Source organism: Chiloscyllium punctatum, chromosome 24, assembly GCF_047496795.1.
Source record: "Chiloscyllium punctatum isolate Juve2018m chromosome 24, sChiPun1.3, whole genome shotgun sequence".
NCBI classification, from domain to species: Eukaryota; Metazoa; Chordata; class Chondrichthyes; order Orectolobiformes; family Hemiscylliidae; genus Chiloscyllium; species Chiloscyllium punctatum.
The window spans coordinates 86,431,025-86,447,495 of record NC_092762.1 but is presented as its reverse complement, the minus strand read 5'-3'; the positions used below and the strand labels follow the sequence as shown (position 1 = coordinate 86,447,495).

The window sequence follows — 16,471 nt, the reverse complement described above, 5'->3', positions numbered from 1 at the left end:
AGGTTACGCCTCAGATCCCTTTTAAATCTTTCTCCTCTCGTCTTAAAACTATTCCCTCTAGATTTGAACTCCCCAACCCTATGGAAAAGACCTTTGCTTTCAACTTTTCTATGCCCCTCATGATTTTATCTATATCCATAAGGTCACCCCCCAACCTGCTACATTCCCAGTCTATCCAGCCTCTCCATATAACTCAAATCCTCCAGTCCTGATAACATACTTTTACAGCTTTTTTGCATCCTCTCCAATCCTTCCAAAAACAACGCGACCAGAACTGGACACAGTACTCCAGAAGCGGCCTCACCAACATCCATCAACCCCAACGCCCCGTGGCCCAGCATTTCAACTCCCCCTCCTGCTCTGCCGAGGACATGTAGATCCTGAGTGTCCTTCACCGCCGCTCCCTCACCACCAGACGCCTGGAGGAAGAACGCCTCATCTTCCGCCTCGGAACACTTCAACCCCAGGGCATCGATGTGGACTTCACCAGTTTCCTCATTTCCCCTTCCCCCAGTTCACCCCAGCTCTAGGCTTTCAGCTCAGCACCGTCCCCATGACCTGTCCTAACTGCATATCTTCCTTTCCACCTACCCACTCCACCTTCCTCTCCGACCTATCACCTTCATCCCCACCCCCATCCACCCATTGTAGTCCTTGCTACCTTCCCCCACCCTCCTCTCTGACCTATCACCCCCATCCATCTATTGTACTCTACACTACTTTCTCCCCACCTCCACCTCCACCTCCACCTCCCTCTCATTTATCTCTCCACTCTGCAAGCGCCCTGCCTCTATTCCTGATGAAGGGCTTTTGCCTGAAACATCGATTTTCCTGCTCCTCGGATGCTGCCTGACTTGCTGTGCTTTTCCAGCGCCCCTCTGATCTAGACTCACCAATATGCTGTACAACCTCAACATGACATCTGAGCTCCTGCACTCAGTGGGTCTGAGCTATGAAGGCAAGGTTGCTAAATATCCTAAGAAACCTTATCTACATGTGACATAACTTCCAATGAACTATGTACCTGAACCCCTAGGTCCTCTGTTCAACAACACTCCCCACAGCCCTACCATTCACTGACTGGTGAACAAACAGTGAAATCCAGACTCGGAGTTTGCCCTGTCTTCAAGTGACAGGTGATGATTTACTCGGTGATGATTTGTTTGGACTCTGATTTTAGGTTTGGCCTTCAGTTAAGCTTTCGATTGAATGGACAGGTCACAGAGAAACATGCAGAAAAAAGGCCAATCGGCCCATCGAGCTTGTGACACCTCTTTGGTAGAGTTCTATAACAATCTTGTCATTTTGTTTCCTTCAAATATTTATCCCGTGTCCTGTTAAAGCTACTATTAGATTAGCTTCTACTTCCCTTTCCATCTTATTTTGCAGATCACAACAACTAGTGGTAAAAAAGTCCCCTTCATTTCCCTCTTTAGTTGTTTTGCTCTTAACTCCATGCCCTCTGGTTCCTCCTGCCAAGTTTCATCATAGAACATGGAACACAACCATTGAGGGTGGAAGGGCCTGTACTGCACTGTCTCAAACCACTTGGAGGTTGGTGGGGATGAAATAAAATTGGAAAACAGCTTTTTGTTTAGTTGATTAAAATCTCCTGTGATTTTGAACAACTTGGCTAAATATCCTGTCAACCTTTTCTTGTCTAAGAACAACAATTTTAGCTTCTCTAGTCTCTCCACAGAACAAAATACCTTCATCCTGAAAATCATTCTGCTAAATCTCTGTGTCATTTCTAACGCTTTCCTCTCTTTCCTGGAATTGGACATAACACTTGAACTGATTTCCAAGCACTTATAAAGGCATTATGCTTTTTCCTTTGCACTCTGCCTCTATTTACAAAGCTGACAACCTTGAATGTGTCTGTTCCAGCAGCCTGCTCAATTTATCCTGTTACCCAAACCATCCCCCCTCCAAATAGCAACATTCCCTGTCTCTCACTGCATTAAAATCAAAATCTGATTTTTTTTTCACACTCTTCCACATAATGTTCCATATGTCACTTTTTTGGCAACTTACTCAATCTTTCTATATCTATTCAAGATTTCTTTGTGTCCTCTTCAGAGCTAACACATTCTCCCCGTGTCTGCGTGGGTTTCCTCCGGGTGCTCCGGTTTCCTCCCACAGTCCAAAGATGTGCAGGTCAGGTGTATGGCCATGCTAAACTGCCCATAGTGTTAGTGCATTAGTCATAGGGAAATAGGTCTGGGTGGGTTACTCTTTGGAGGGTCGGTATGGACTGGTTGGGCTGAAGGGCCCTGTTTCCACACTGCAGCAAGTCTAAACAGTCTAAAGCTTTACACCAGACTGTATATAGTATACAGGTACATATGAATCAGGAGCAGGAGTAGGCCATTTGGCCCCTTGAGCCTGCTCTGACATTCAGCGAGATCATGATTAATCTCATTACTCCACATTTCCCCTTTGATAACCTTTCACCCCTCTTGGTCATCAAGAACCTACCATCTCAGCCTCAAAAACTATCAGCAATTCTGCTTCCACTTTCGAGGAAGAGTTCCAAAGGCTCACAATGACCTGCAAGTAAAAACAGCAGCCCCTTCGTCTCTATGATAAGCAAGTGACGAGGGCGGCATGGTGGTTCAGTGGTTAGCACTGCTGCCTCACAGCACTAGGGAGCCGGGTTCAACTCCAGCTTGTCTGTGTGGAGTTTACACATTCTCCCCGTGTCTGCGTGGGTTTCCTCCGGGTGCTCCTATTTCCTCCCACAGTCCAAAGATGTGCAGGTCAAGGTGAATTGGCCACGCTACATTGCCATAGTATTCAGGGATGTGTATGTTAGGTGCATTAGTTAGGGGTAAAAAATATTGAGTAATAGGGTAGAAGAATGGTCTGGGTGGGTTACTCTTCAGAGGGTTGGTGTGGACATGTTGGGCTGAATGGCCTGTTGCCACACAGTAGGGATTCTATGACCCCCCCTCATTGTGAAACTGACTCCATCAGCAAATTTAGATATATTACAGTTAGTCTCCTCGTTAGGTCATTGCTGATATATTACATCTTGTTGAGGCTGATTTATGATAATTCACTAGTCCTAGCCAACCAACCTGTTTTCTTTATGTTGGTCAATCCCCTGTACATGCCCCAATCCAAATTTCATGCACAAACCTCCTTTTGAACATCAAAATGCATGACATCCACTCTTAAAACAATCCTTTGCAGATTTCCCTTTCAGAAATATATATTGCCTCTGCCCGAACATATTACAATTTTCAAAGTGCCCTGTTAGCACATCCCTATTAATAGATTCTAGCATTTTTCCCGAGTTCCTGCTGCATACACACTCTACATAAATGATTGTTCTGTACATTTCATTGGTGAAAATGTTTAAAGTTTTTTTTGACTTCATTTATTTGGGCAGATTCTTGGTTATTTTGTGAGAGGTTCCAGAGTACAATGGCTCAATGTTGACAGAGAGGCAATTAAAAGCATCCCTTGTATTAAAAGTAAGCAGTCAGAGAGAGGAAGATTAACAGGAAATTCACTGCTGTCCCCTGACAACTTTAAACCAAAAGTCCTAGTATCAGTGAAAGCAATGGTCTTCACTAATCACCTTGTATAAAAAAAAACCTGAAGATGATGAGAATCCTATTTATCAAATACACACTTCCATCCCTGAATTTTTTTTTAAATAGATGCACAAAGTTATGACAAGAGGAGTCAAACTTTTAAACTTTTGTAAACAGTTGTTTCCAACCAGTTTTCACTTTGCTCGCGATGAACACTTGTGTCAATCCACATGTGTAGCTTCTATCTCTTTGTCATGTTAATGTTTGGGGCTGCTGGACTCCTCAGTCGGGTGTGAGCTGCTGGGATCCTCAGGGTTGGCTGCCTCAGGGAGCCCATTGAGGTCGGACTTGCTGGCGGCTTTCTCACTGCCTTCAGAGGAGAACACAGCCGCCCCGGTTTTGGGCTGGCTCGTGTTAACGGTACTGGCCCCATTGCCTCCGGAGCCCGTGGGGTCAGACTTGCCAAAGTTGAAGAGCTTGCCAGGATTGAAGGGTTTGGTGGGAGACTGAACCTTCTCCCTCTCAGCGGCTCCTTCCTTCTTGCCGTCTGCTGGCGACTTCAGGAACTTGAAGCTCAGGAAGCCTGGCAGCTTGCTTTCACTGCCGGTGGGAGACTGGGGGGTCTTACCAGGGACAGTGTTGCCAGTTCCGCTGCCTGACAGGAACTTGCCCTGGAGCGGGATGATCTGCTTCAGCTTGAGCACATTGTTGGATGCCAGGAGGGAGCTGGGCCGTTTGGGTTTCTCTGCAGCGGGGCAGGACGGAGCTGCCTTGGATTTACTGTGAGCTCGACTGTGAGCCTGCTCCGAGGATGAGGAATTGGACTTGGCCTCTTCCTTGCCCGCCTCCCTGTCCTTCCGGGATTGCACGTTCTCCTTGTGTTCCTGTCGGTGCTTCTCTTCTTCCTCTCGCTGCCTCCTCTTCTGTTGTTGCTGGTAGTGTTGCTGTGCCTGCCTCTCGTGTTTCTGCTCCGAATGGAAGGATATTATAGGATGATTATTAACAAGCTTCTCACCCACCCTGCCAGAACACTCTGTGCAATCGAAACAATGAGGCTTGTGTGGTGCAGTGGTAGTGTCTCTACTTCTGTGACAGGAGGCCCACCTGCTCCCGAGGGCTGTCAGAACATCCTGTCTGTCCCCCTGCAAACACACTGCCCTCTGAGAGGTTGCTCTCAGCTAGTACCTGGCAATTACCTCACCAGCTCCCAGCCAGCCCAGCACACGGCCGTACCTTAAAGGCCTCCCTCCGTTGATATTCCAGTTTCGCCATTTCCTCAGCCACCCAGGCAGGAACATCAGGGATTGCGATTTGCAGCACGTACTTCAGCAGGAACGCAAAGTGCTGCAACAATCAAAACTACTTCATTGGAGATTTATCAACATGATATACCCCACACCCTCACTGTAACACTCTGATATACCCCACACCCCTCCCTGTACCACCATGATATACCCCGCACCCCCCACTGTAACACACTGATATACCCCGCACCCCCCACTGTACCACACTGATATACCCCGCACCCCTCACTGTACCACCCTGATATACCCCACACCCCTCACTGTACCACCCTGATATACCCCGCACCCCTCCCTGTACCACCGTGATATACCCCGCACCCCTCCCTGTACCACCATGATATACCCCACACCCCTCACTGTAACACACTGATATACCCCACACCCCTCACTGTAACACACTGATATACCCCACACCCCTCCCTGTACCACCATGATATACCCCACACCCCTCACTGTACCACCCTGATATACCCCACACCCCTCACTGTAACACACTGATATACCCCACACCCCTCACTGTAACACGCTGATATACCCTGCTCCCTCACTGTACCACTCTGATATACCCCACACCCCTCACTGTACCACCCTGATATACCCCACACCCCTCACTGTAACACGCTGATATACCCTGCTCCCTCACTGTACCACTCTGATATACCCCACACCCCTCACTGTAACACACTAATATACCCCACACCCCTCACTGTACCACCCTGATATACCCCACATTCCTCACTGTAACACTGATATACCCCATACCCCTCACTGTAACACTTTGATATACCCCGCACCCCTCACTGTAACGCTCTGATATATCCCGCACCCCTCACCCCTCAATCTTCCACTCTGATACACCCCACACCCCTTACTATACCAATCTGATTGACCCCACACCCCTAACTGTAACACTCTGATATTCCCCACACCACTCACTGTAACACTTTGATATACCTCGCACCCCTCACAGTAACATTCTGATATACCCCACACCCCTCACTGCACTACTCTGATAAACCCCACAGTCAAGAATCTGGTGCTGGAAAAGCAGGTCAGGCAGTATCCGAGGATCAGAAGAAACGACGTTTTGGGCATAAGTCCTTCATCAGAAATGAGGCTTTATGGACCTGGGGGGGGCTGAGTGATAAATGGGAGGGGATCCGGCTAGTGGGAAGGTAGCCTAGACTGTGATAAGTAGAAGCAGGTGAGGGTAATGGTGATAGGTCGGAGAGGAGGTGGAGTAAATGGATGAGAAAGACTATGCCAGTGGTGCCACTCTGGAGGCTTGGGACTGGGATTAGGTGGGGGAGGGGAAATGAGGAAACTGGTGAAATCCACATTGATGTCCTGGGGTTGGAGGGTCCTATGGCGGAAGATGAGGTGTTCTTCCTCCAGGCGTCGGGTGGTTAGAGTTTGGTGGTGGAGGAGGCCCAGGACCTGCATGTCCTTGGTGGAGTGGGAATGGGAGTTGAAGTGTTCGGCCACAGGGCGGGAGGATTGGTTGGTGTGGGTGTCCCAGAGATAGTCTCTGAAACAATCTGCAAACTGGTGTCCTATTTCCCTGATGTAGAGGAGACCACATTGGTAGATGACATTAGTGGAAGTACAGGTAAATTTCTGTTGGAAGTGGAAAGGTCCTTTGGGGCCTTGGACAGAGGTGAGGGGAGAGGTGTGGGCACAGGTTTTGCTCTTCCTGTGGTGGCGGGGAAGGTGTCTGGAGTTGGGTGAGAGCTAGTGGGGGCATGGATCTGACAACAGAGCCGCAGTGGGAATGGTCTCTCCGAAACGCTGATAAAGGTGTGGAAAGGTAGGTGATGCACTGAAAGGCATCATCAACCACGTGGGAGGGGAAATTGCAGTCTTTGAAGAAGGAGGCCATTTGTAGTTTTCTATGGTGGAATTGGTCCTCCTGGGAACAGATGCGGCAGAGACAGAGGAATTGGGAACAACGGATGGTGTTTCTACAGGAGGCAGGATGGGATGAGGTGTAGTCCAGGTAGCTTGGGAGGTTGGTGGGTTTGTAGTAGATATCCGTGTTGAGTTGGTTGCCAGAGATGGAGATGGAGAGGTCCAGGAAGGGGAAGGAGGTGTCCAAGATGGACACCTATAGCTACCTGGAAACCACAGCTACCTGGACTACACCTCCTCCCATCTTGCCTCCTGTAAAAACACCATCCTTTATTTCTAACTCCACCACTTCTGCCGCATCTGTTCCCAGGACGACCCATTCCATCCTAGAAAATTCCAAATCGCCTCCTTCTTCAAAGACTGCAATTTCCCCTCTCTCATGATTGATGCCCTCCAGCGTATCTCAACCCATTTCCTGCATCTCTGCCCTTGAACCCCACCCCTCCCAAATCAACAAGGACAGAACCCTTCCCACCCCGTTCCTCAACTTCCACCCCACCAACCTCTGGATACATCGCATCATCCTCCGCCACTTCTGCCACCGACAAACAGGGATATATTTTCCTCCCCACCTCTATCAGTATTTCGGACAGACCATTCCCTTCACGACTCCCTTGACTTCAACACCCCTCCAATCCCCCAAGGACGTGCAGATTCTGGGCCTCCTCCATTGCTAAACCCTAATCACCTGATGCATGGAGGAAGAACGCCTCAAATTCTGCCTATGGACCTTGCAACCACACGGGATCAATGTAGATTTCACCAGTTTCCTCATTTCCCCTTCCCCCACCTTATCCCAGTCTCAAGCCTCTAACTCAGGATGACTCTCCTGACCTGTCCATAGTCTTTCCCATCTATCCGCTCCACCCTCCTCTCTGACCTATCACCATCACCCCTACCTTCATCTATCTATTGCATTCTCAGCTACCTTCCCCCCAACTGCACCCCCCTCCCATTTACCTCTCAGCACCCCCTGGGCCCACAGGCCTCATTCCTGATGAAGGGCTTATGCCTGAAACGTCAATTCTCCTGCTCCTCAGAAGCTGCCTGACCTGCTGTGTCTTTCCAGCACCTCACTCTCGACTCTGATCTCCAGCATCTGCCGTCCTCACTTTCACCTGGTTGATATACTCCACACCCCTTTTACCTCCAGGACCACTACAAGGATGATGGCCATCTCGGGACTGAGTGAGGGAAAAAGGCGCTGAAGTTGTCCACACTGGCCAATCAGATAGCAGTTCACGATAATGGCTAACACTCCCATTGCCTCCATCACATTCTGTGGGGAAACAGCGAGAAACTGAGGGTCAGTTGAGGCACAGACTCCCCCCTATCCAGCCTCAGGGTAACCTGCACAGGATCAGCACAAAGCAACTAGCTCCAGGTCAGTGAGCAGCAATGTTAACACGAAGAAACAACCCTCAGTTCCATTTCATTGAAAGGAACGCACCATCAATCCTACTGTAGATCTTCATACACAGAGCAATCTATACAACATTTTACCAATAAAACTGCAGTGGACTGGATCAAATATGACCACACCTTGTGTATGTTTTACAGAATTGCAGTTGTGGGCGGCACGGTGGCACAGTGGTTAGCACTGCTGCCTCACAGCGCCAGAGACCCGGGTTCAATTCCCGCCTCAGGCGACTGACTGTGTGGAGTTTGCACATTCTCCCTGTGTCTGCGTGGGTTTCCTCCGGGTGCTCCGGTTTCCTCCCACACTCCAAAGATGTGCAGGTCAGGTGAATTGGCCATGCTAAATTGCCCGTAGTGTTAGGTAAGGGGTAGATGTAGATGTAGGGGTAAGGGTGGGTTACGCTTCGGCGGGGCGGTGTGGACTTGTTGGGCCGAAGGGCCTGTTTCCACACTGTAAGTAATCTAATCTAATCTAATCTCTCTCAATTTTAGAGAATAGCAGTCCCTGTCTACATTATAAAGAATAACAGTCCCCGTGTAGATTGCAGAGAATAGCGACCCCTGTGTATGTTATAAAGAATAGTCGTCTCTGTATATTAGAGATAATGGCAGTCCCTGTGTATATTGTAAAGAATTGTACTCCGTGTCTATGTTATAGAGAATAGCAATCCGTGTGTACATTATTGCCAATAGCAGCCCCTGTTCATATTATAGAGAAGACCAGTCACTGAGTATATTATAGATATTAGCATTCCCTGTGCATATTGTAGACAGGGACTGCTATTCTCTAAAATTGAGAGAGGAACTGCAATTCTGTAAAACATACACAAGGTGTGGTCATATTTGATCCAGTCCACTGCAGTTTTATTGGTAAAATGTTGTATAGATTGCTCTGTGTATGAAGATCTACAGTAGCAGTTCTTATGTGTATTAAATAGAAATATATGCCCTCTGTCTATTATAGAGTACACGGTGTATTGCAGTCTCTATGTAGATTATATAGAACAGTTGATCCTGTGTATATTATAAAGAATAGCAGTCCCTCTGTATATGAGAAAATAGACAGTCCCTGTCTATATTACAGGGAATAGCAGACCCTGTGTACATTAGAGAATAGCAGACCCTGTGTATTATTATAGAGAATAGCAGTTTCTATGTATATTAGAGAATAACAGTCCTTGTGCATGTTATAGGGAAAAGCAGACCCTGTGTATATTATACAGAATAGCAGCCATGGTGTTTTTATAGTGAATAGTTTCCATGTGTATGTTGTAGAGAATAACAGCTCTTGCAGGTAAAGCTTAGATTTCACATTCATGCGAAGACAGTACTAACTTGATGTGGGTGAATGTTTGTCCTACCTGCCACTGGCCAATACTGTCCACTCTCTGGCCAAATGGCCTCTGGGAACCAGTGCACAATTTGAAGGCGTCACTGCGGATCTCAATGACGTTATTGATGAGGGCGCACATGGCAGCGAGGGGGAACGCAGATGAGAAGAGCACCACATACCCAAACTGGATAAACATTTCCTGGTAATCCTGGAAAGTGTCCTGTGAAAACGAGGGAAGAACCTTGGAGAAGATGCGAACCAAATCATTTGTTCAAAGTGGCTGGGCAGAAAGTGGTTAAAAAGACATTACATTGAGGCATAGAATGTATGGGAGGTTATGAGACATCTTTCTAAACCATTGGCTCAGTGGGGGTTATATTTCTGAATTAGTGCATTCTGGTTTAGGAAGAATATGAAGGTCTTAGAGGTGGTGCAGATCTGATTAGTAGGAATGATTCCAGTGTTGAGTAATTTTATGTCAGGGAATAGTTTTCAGAAGCTAAGGCTGTTCTCTTGTGAGAAAAGGAGATTGAGAGGCACAGTGACTTGGTGGTTAGCGATGCTGCCCAACAGCGCCAAGGACCTGGGTTTGACTCAACCCTCGGGCGCCTGTCTGTTTGGAGTTTGTACATTTTCCCAGTGTCTGCATGGGTTTCCTCCAGGTGCTCCGGTTCCTCCCACAGTCCAAAGATGTGCAGGTTAAGCGGATTAGCCATGAGAAAAACAGGGTTACAGGGATAGGGTGGGGATGGTTGGGTCTGGGTGGGAGTTCTTTGGAGGGTCAGTGTGGACTCGTCAGCTCTCTGCTTGAAGGGATTCTATGATTTGATCGAGGTACTGTAAGTCATAAAGGATCTGAGCAGAGAAACTATCCCATTTGTGGAAGGGTCAACAATAAAAAAACAAAAGTGCGAAGAATCAGAGGCAGCACAAGGAAAAATGTTTGCCCCAGAGCAGGTTATTAGGGCTTGGGAAGTACTGCCCGGTGGAGACAAGTTCAACTGTAACTTCTAATTGGGAATTGGATAATTATCCAAAAAGACAAAAGTTAATGAACAACAGGGAGACTTCTGAGACTTTATAAAGCTCTAGTTAGGCCCCATTTAGAATACTGTGTCCAATTTTGGGCCCCACACCTCAAGAAGAACATACTGGCACTGGAGCATGTCCAGCGGAGATTCACACAGATGATCTCTGGAATGGGAGGCCTAACTTCCGATGAATAGCTGAGGATCCTGGGATTGTATTCATTAGAGTTTAGAAGGTTGAGGGGAGATCTAATAGAAACTTCCAAGATAATGCATGGCTTCGAAAAGTCGGACGCTGGGAATTTGCTTCCGTTAGGTAGGCACTGCCTTAGAATTAAAGGGGGCAATTTAGAATGGAAATGAGGAGACATTTCTTCAGCCAGAGAGTGGTGGGCCTGTGGAGTTCATTGCCGCGGAGCGCAGTGGAGGCCAGGGCATTAAATGTCTTCAAGGCAGAGATTGGTAAATTTTTGATCTTGCAAGGAATTAAGGGCTACAGGGAGCGTGCAGGTAAGTGGAGTTGAAATGTCCATCAGTTATGATTGAATGGCGGAGTGGACTTGATGGGCCGAATGGCCTTACTTCCACTCCTATGTCTTATGGTCTTGGGAAAAGGGCAGAGGGACTGCAACGAGCTGAATTGCTCTTGGAGAGAGCCAGCACAGGCAAGATAGGTCAAATGGCTTCCTTTGTGCTGCAACCAAGAGGGAAGAAGAAAGAAGCAGAGAAGGAGAGAGGACGTTCGAGTGAGAGGAATAGTCTGAGGCAGTAATGGAGAGAGAGGGAAAGAGGGGAAGGATGGGAGCAAGAGTGAAGGGGGAACGGGAGCATGTGGGGGGGGGGGATTCGGGGAAATGGGGAGGTGAAACATGGGGGCGTGTGAAACCACAGGAGTGTGAAATGTGGGAAAGAGAGGGGAAGCGTGGGAGAAAGAATGAGGGGGAAACAGGGGATTGAAATGGGGAGGTGTGAAACAAAGGAGAGAAAGGGGAAATGTGGGAGGTGAAACATGGGGGTGTGAAATGGGGGAGGAGTGAAATGTGGAAGAGAGAGGGTGTGAAATGTGAGGGGGTGAATTCGAAGGGGGAAACGTGGGAGAGAATGAGGGAAAAAGGAGATGAAAAGATGTTGAAGAGGATGGAGAGAGGGAAGGGTTGAAAGAAGGCAAGAAAGGATTAAAGATTGAAAGCATGAGACAGAGGGAGGGAAAATAGAGACTGAAAGGGGCAAGAAGGAAGAGGAGTGGGTGAAATAAAGGTGAAACCAGGGGAAACCACAAGAGAAAGATTTTCAAGGGACACCATTAGATTAAGATTTTAGTGAATTCAAATTTCACCAACTGCTGTGGTGGGTCCTAAACCCATAACCCCACAGCAATTGCCCTTTGGGTGACTAGGCCAGTGAGTTTATCAAGACATCATGTCTTCACATGGAACAGATGAGAGAAAGAAGGGGAGTTGTGTGGGGGAGCAGATACAGGGAGGTATAGTCAGCAGGATAAAGGTGAGAGTGGGGAGGACAGAGTGGTAACTAGGGAAAGAAACAGAGGGAGGGGACCAAGAGAGATAAGGCAGGGAACGGAGAATGGAAGTGAGGGGTTGGGAGAAGATTGCAAAAAAAGAATCCTCTCAAGCCTCTGGAACCTTCTCCTCTGCCTCAAGATGGAGCACTCTCCTTCGTAGAAGCACTTGTGCGAAGACAGTTGTAATGCAGAACATCCGACAATCAACTTGCTCCCAGTAAATTCCCACTAGTGACTGATCATCTTTCAGTAGTAGTGTTAGCAAGAAATAATGTCCCAAACACTGGGAGAATCAGCACCTAGCCTCTGTATCCTACTTTAAAAGAATGGCAGTGGGACCTTTAAGAAGTACCTGACAGGTTACACAGGGCTGTCTCACCCAAACCCCAGCACCTGGGACAGAGCAGCACTACCCCCCCCCCCCCCCCCCCCCCCCCACCTCCCTACCAGCCCCCATCTCCCCACCCACACTGCATAGATGGTATGCACCCTTTTCAATGCTCGGTGGTGAGAATAAAATTCAGAAACTGGAAGAATGATCAAACAAATCAGAAATGACAAAACAAGGGGGAAAATGAAGATCTGATCCACTAGCAGAGCCTAGTATATGCAGGACACCACTGGAGACCATCGTCCTGACTGTTGTCCCAGCTGGGATCAGTGGAATGGCATGGTTTGGGAATGGACTTGGAGTGTGTCTGTCTGGATGGATCTGTGGTTCAATACAAACTGATGTTCTGCAGATTTCCTCTGAGCAGCAGAACGTGATTTGAATTTGAAATCATCACAGGAGAGGGAACAGCTTCACACCAGCAGAGGGAGCAACTAGAAGTGAGCCATGACTTAGCCCAATCTCTCCAACAGGACTGAGGTGGCCCAGCACTACGTCTGTGTGTGTGTGTGTCTGTCTGTCTGTGTGTGTCGGTAAAACAGGGGATTGAGTATCTCAGCACTGCCTGTGTGTGTGTGTGTGTCTGTGTGTATGTGCATGTGTGTATGTAGGTGCGTGTATGTGTATATACACATGTGTAAAACGGGGGCAATTGAGTATCTCAGTACTGACGATGTGTGTGCATGAGAGTGTGTGTGTGAGAAAGAGAAAATGAAAGAGGATGTATATGTGTGTGTGTATATGTGTGTAAAACAGGGGGGAATTGAGCATCCCAGCATTGACTCTGTGTATGCGTGTGTGAGAAAGAGAGTGTGTGTGTATCAACAGGGGGGGATTGAGTATCCAAGCACTGCATGTAACCTGAGTGTTCTAACAACAACCAATTGCATTGATCTAGCATCTTTAATTTAGTATAATGTTCCAAGGTGTTACTGTCAGCCAACATTTTACATTGACCCCTTCAGACTCCCTCTGTCCCTGTCTGGTGATTATTTCAAATACAAATCACATTCTGCTGCTCAGAAGAAATCTGCAGAATGTCAGTCTGTACTGAACCACAGAGCCATCCATCCAGACAGACACACACACTCCCAGCTCCATTCCCAATCCGTGCCATCCATTAATCTCAGCTCGGACAGTGATCCAGTACCTAAAATTCCAGAGGCTGAGTGGAGTGCGAAGTTTTGGGGGGATTTGAAATTGGGGATGAACACGAGGTCAGAATTGGAGGATTGCAGATATATCCTGGGGAACAGGGTCCAAGTGTGGGGGAGATTCTCACACGATGAAAAAGGTGAGGCTGTGAAGGTTTTGAAACTAAAGAGACCAGTTTTAATCTGAGACATTCCTCAATGCGGAGCCAATGTAGACCAGTAGCAAGGAGCTGAGGCCTGGGCAGGAGATAGTGGGAAATCGGATAAAGGCAGCAGAGTGTGAGTTTATGGAAGGATTTGGGAGTCTGTCGCAGGTGGTTTAACAAAACTGTGTGTCTTTAACAGAACAGGGTGTGGTTTAGCAGGACAGGGTGCAGTTTAATGGGGCGGTATGTGGTTTAACAGGTCAGTGTGTAGTTTAACAGGACAGTGTGCGGTTTAACAGGACAGGGTGTGATTTTAACAGGACAGGGTATGGTTTAACAGGACAGGGTGAAGTTTAACAGGTCAGTGTGCAGTTTAGCAGGACAGTGTGTGGTTTAACAGGACAGTGTGCGGTTTAATGGGGCGGTATGTGGTTTAACAGGTCAGTGTGTAGTTTAACAGGACAGTGTGAGGTTTAACAGGACAGGGTGTGATTTTAACAGGTTTAACAGGACAGGGTGCGGTTTAACAGGACAGGGTGTAATTTAACAGGACAGTGTGCGAATTAACAGGCTGGTGTGTAGTTTAACAGGACAGTGTACGGTTTAACAGGATAGTGCGTGGTTTAACAGGATGGTGTGTAGTTTAACAGGACAGTGTATGGTTTAACAGGATAGTGTGCGGTTTAACAGGACAGTATGCGATTTGTTGACCAGCACTGACCTCGTATTTTTGCATACAGCTCTCAATTTCTCCCTGGGTCAGAGGAGCATCATCATAATCGTCTGGCGGGTCCATCCAGGAGAGTCTGTTGCTGGGGGGCTCGCTGTTCTCTCCTTGCTCTGTGTTCTTCTCCTTCCTCCTGTGTCTCAGCATCACACTCAGCTCCTTCCCATCCTCTCCACCGTCCCCATCATCAGTCTCTATCTTCATATCATGCTCACACAGTTCAAACACCAGTCCTCCCTCAGCCCCTCGCTCCACCAGGATTGGACTGCCTTCCTCCATTAGCATACCTTGTATTAGACCCTCCATCTCACAGTTCCTCTCTTCCTTCACCCCCTTTTGCCCACTCCCGGCAAAGCTCACTTTCTTGGAGAGGCGAAGGCCACAGTCCAGGACACTATCCTTATCTCCTTCCTCCTCGTTCTGCTGCTCCTCTTCCTCAGGAGCACCACAAGCCCCGTTTTCACACTTGCGCTCCTGCTCCTGGTGCCCGTCTCCCCGATTGGCATCTGCTTGTCCCGCACTGTCTTCTCCTGGTGCCCGTGCACTCTCGCTGACCTGGCGCGGTGTGTACCTGAACAGGTTGCTCAACATCCTAACTGTCACCTGCAGAGTGAGGTGCCCCTGCTTGTATTTCTCATAGAACAGGGGCTGCAGAACTTCCTTCACATTCAGGATGATCTGCCTGGTTATTAACAGAGCAGCCAACATCTGTCAACAGAAAGATAAAAAAAACAAGATAAAGATCACACTACTGCAGTTGTTCACACACACCAGCCGTCAATATTATTTGTATTCACTTGTGGGATGTAGGTGCCACTGGCTGGGCCCAGGATTGAGAAGGCAGTAACCAGCTGCCTTTTTAAACTGCTTTGATGAATCAGTCACCACTTCCCAAACCCTCAGCATTTCATATCTCATACAATCATCTGCAATGTCCATGGATATTGTTCCAGAAAGAAAAACAGGTTTAATATACTCAGTCTCTCCTCTCCACTCCACTCCCCCCCCCCTCACCCCACCGACCCACACACACCCCCACACACTTTCTCTCTCTCAGTGTGGCACTCAGTCCCCTGTTTTACACACACACACACAGAGTCAGTGCTGGGACACAGTTTCTGGTCCTGTGTTGAATTGCATATTTCTAAACAATTGTCCTCTCTCTGTGTGCCTAGCCTTTTGATGATCGCGTGATGCTGCAGATCTTGTAAATCTACAAGTGAGTCTTTGCGCAGGGGCTGATGTCATTATTGCTTTCCCTTGGTTGGCGTGTGTGTGTCTGTGAGTGAGTGTGTGTCTGTCTGAGTGAGAGTCTGTGTCTGTAGTGAGTGTGTGTGTGGTCTGTGTCTGTTTGTGTGAGTGTGTGTCTGGGGGTGTGTGCGAGTGTGAGTGTCTGTGTGTGTGTGTGCTTGTGTCTGTGTGTGTGGGGGGGTGGGGGGGGGGGGGGGGGGAGGGGATTTGCTGCAGTCTGCTGTCTTTATAACATTCAATCGATGCTTTCTGGGCAGCCCTGCTGCTAATTCTCTCAGTCCCAGAGCCAATCATATCTCCCATCCTAACTCATCTCTGTGAGATCCCCAATTAATATTCATCAGTTGCAGTGTAATATCAATCATTATTTTTGCCATTATTAATATTTCTCCGTTGGTGTGAGCCATCTTTAGCAAACCTAGTTGGAATTGTCCATTGTACCCATGCTGTAATCCACATGGATAAAGAGTAAATCCTGGGAAATATCCATAGCTGAGTGCAGATATAATTGGCCTCTTCTTGAATCAGTATTGCTCTCTGATTTTCAGATTGTTTGTTTAGAAATATCTCAAAGTCCGTCAAATATTCCAGTATGTGCGAGGGATCCAAAACCCCACTCTCGGCGCAGTACTGAGGGAATGCTGAATTGTTTGAGGTGTCATCATTGAGGGGAGACATAAAGCCAGCATCTCACCAGCCTCTCCCGTTGTCATTCCCTCTTTATTCAGATCAGCTGAACATTGGCT

At 47.8% G+C, this 16,471-nt stretch overlaps 1 protein-coding gene across 2 annotated transcripts in view; it reads right to left on the bottom strand.

Moving 5' to 3' along the window:
* Positions 1-673: 673 nt before the first annotated feature.
* ano8b (anoctamin 8b) overlaps positions 674-16,471 on the bottom strand; it is a 123,317-nt gene continuing 107,519 nt past the window's right edge. For both annotated transcript variants that reach the window (XM_072594405.1, XM_072594406.1), the window contains exons 13-17: positions 14,469-15,182; positions 9,535-9,726; positions 7,902-8,033; positions 4,776-4,886; positions 674-4,507 (exon numbers count right to left, since the gene is read on the bottom strand). In XM_072594405.1, coding sequence (XP_072450506.1) covers positions 3,800-4,507; positions 4,776-4,886; positions 7,902-8,033; positions 9,535-9,726; positions 14,469-15,182 — 1,857 coding nt within the window. In that variant the 3' untranslated portion in view covers positions 674-3,799. The remainder of the gene's footprint in view (positions 4,508-4,775; positions 4,887-7,901; positions 8,034-9,534; positions 9,727-14,468; positions 15,183-16,471) is intronic.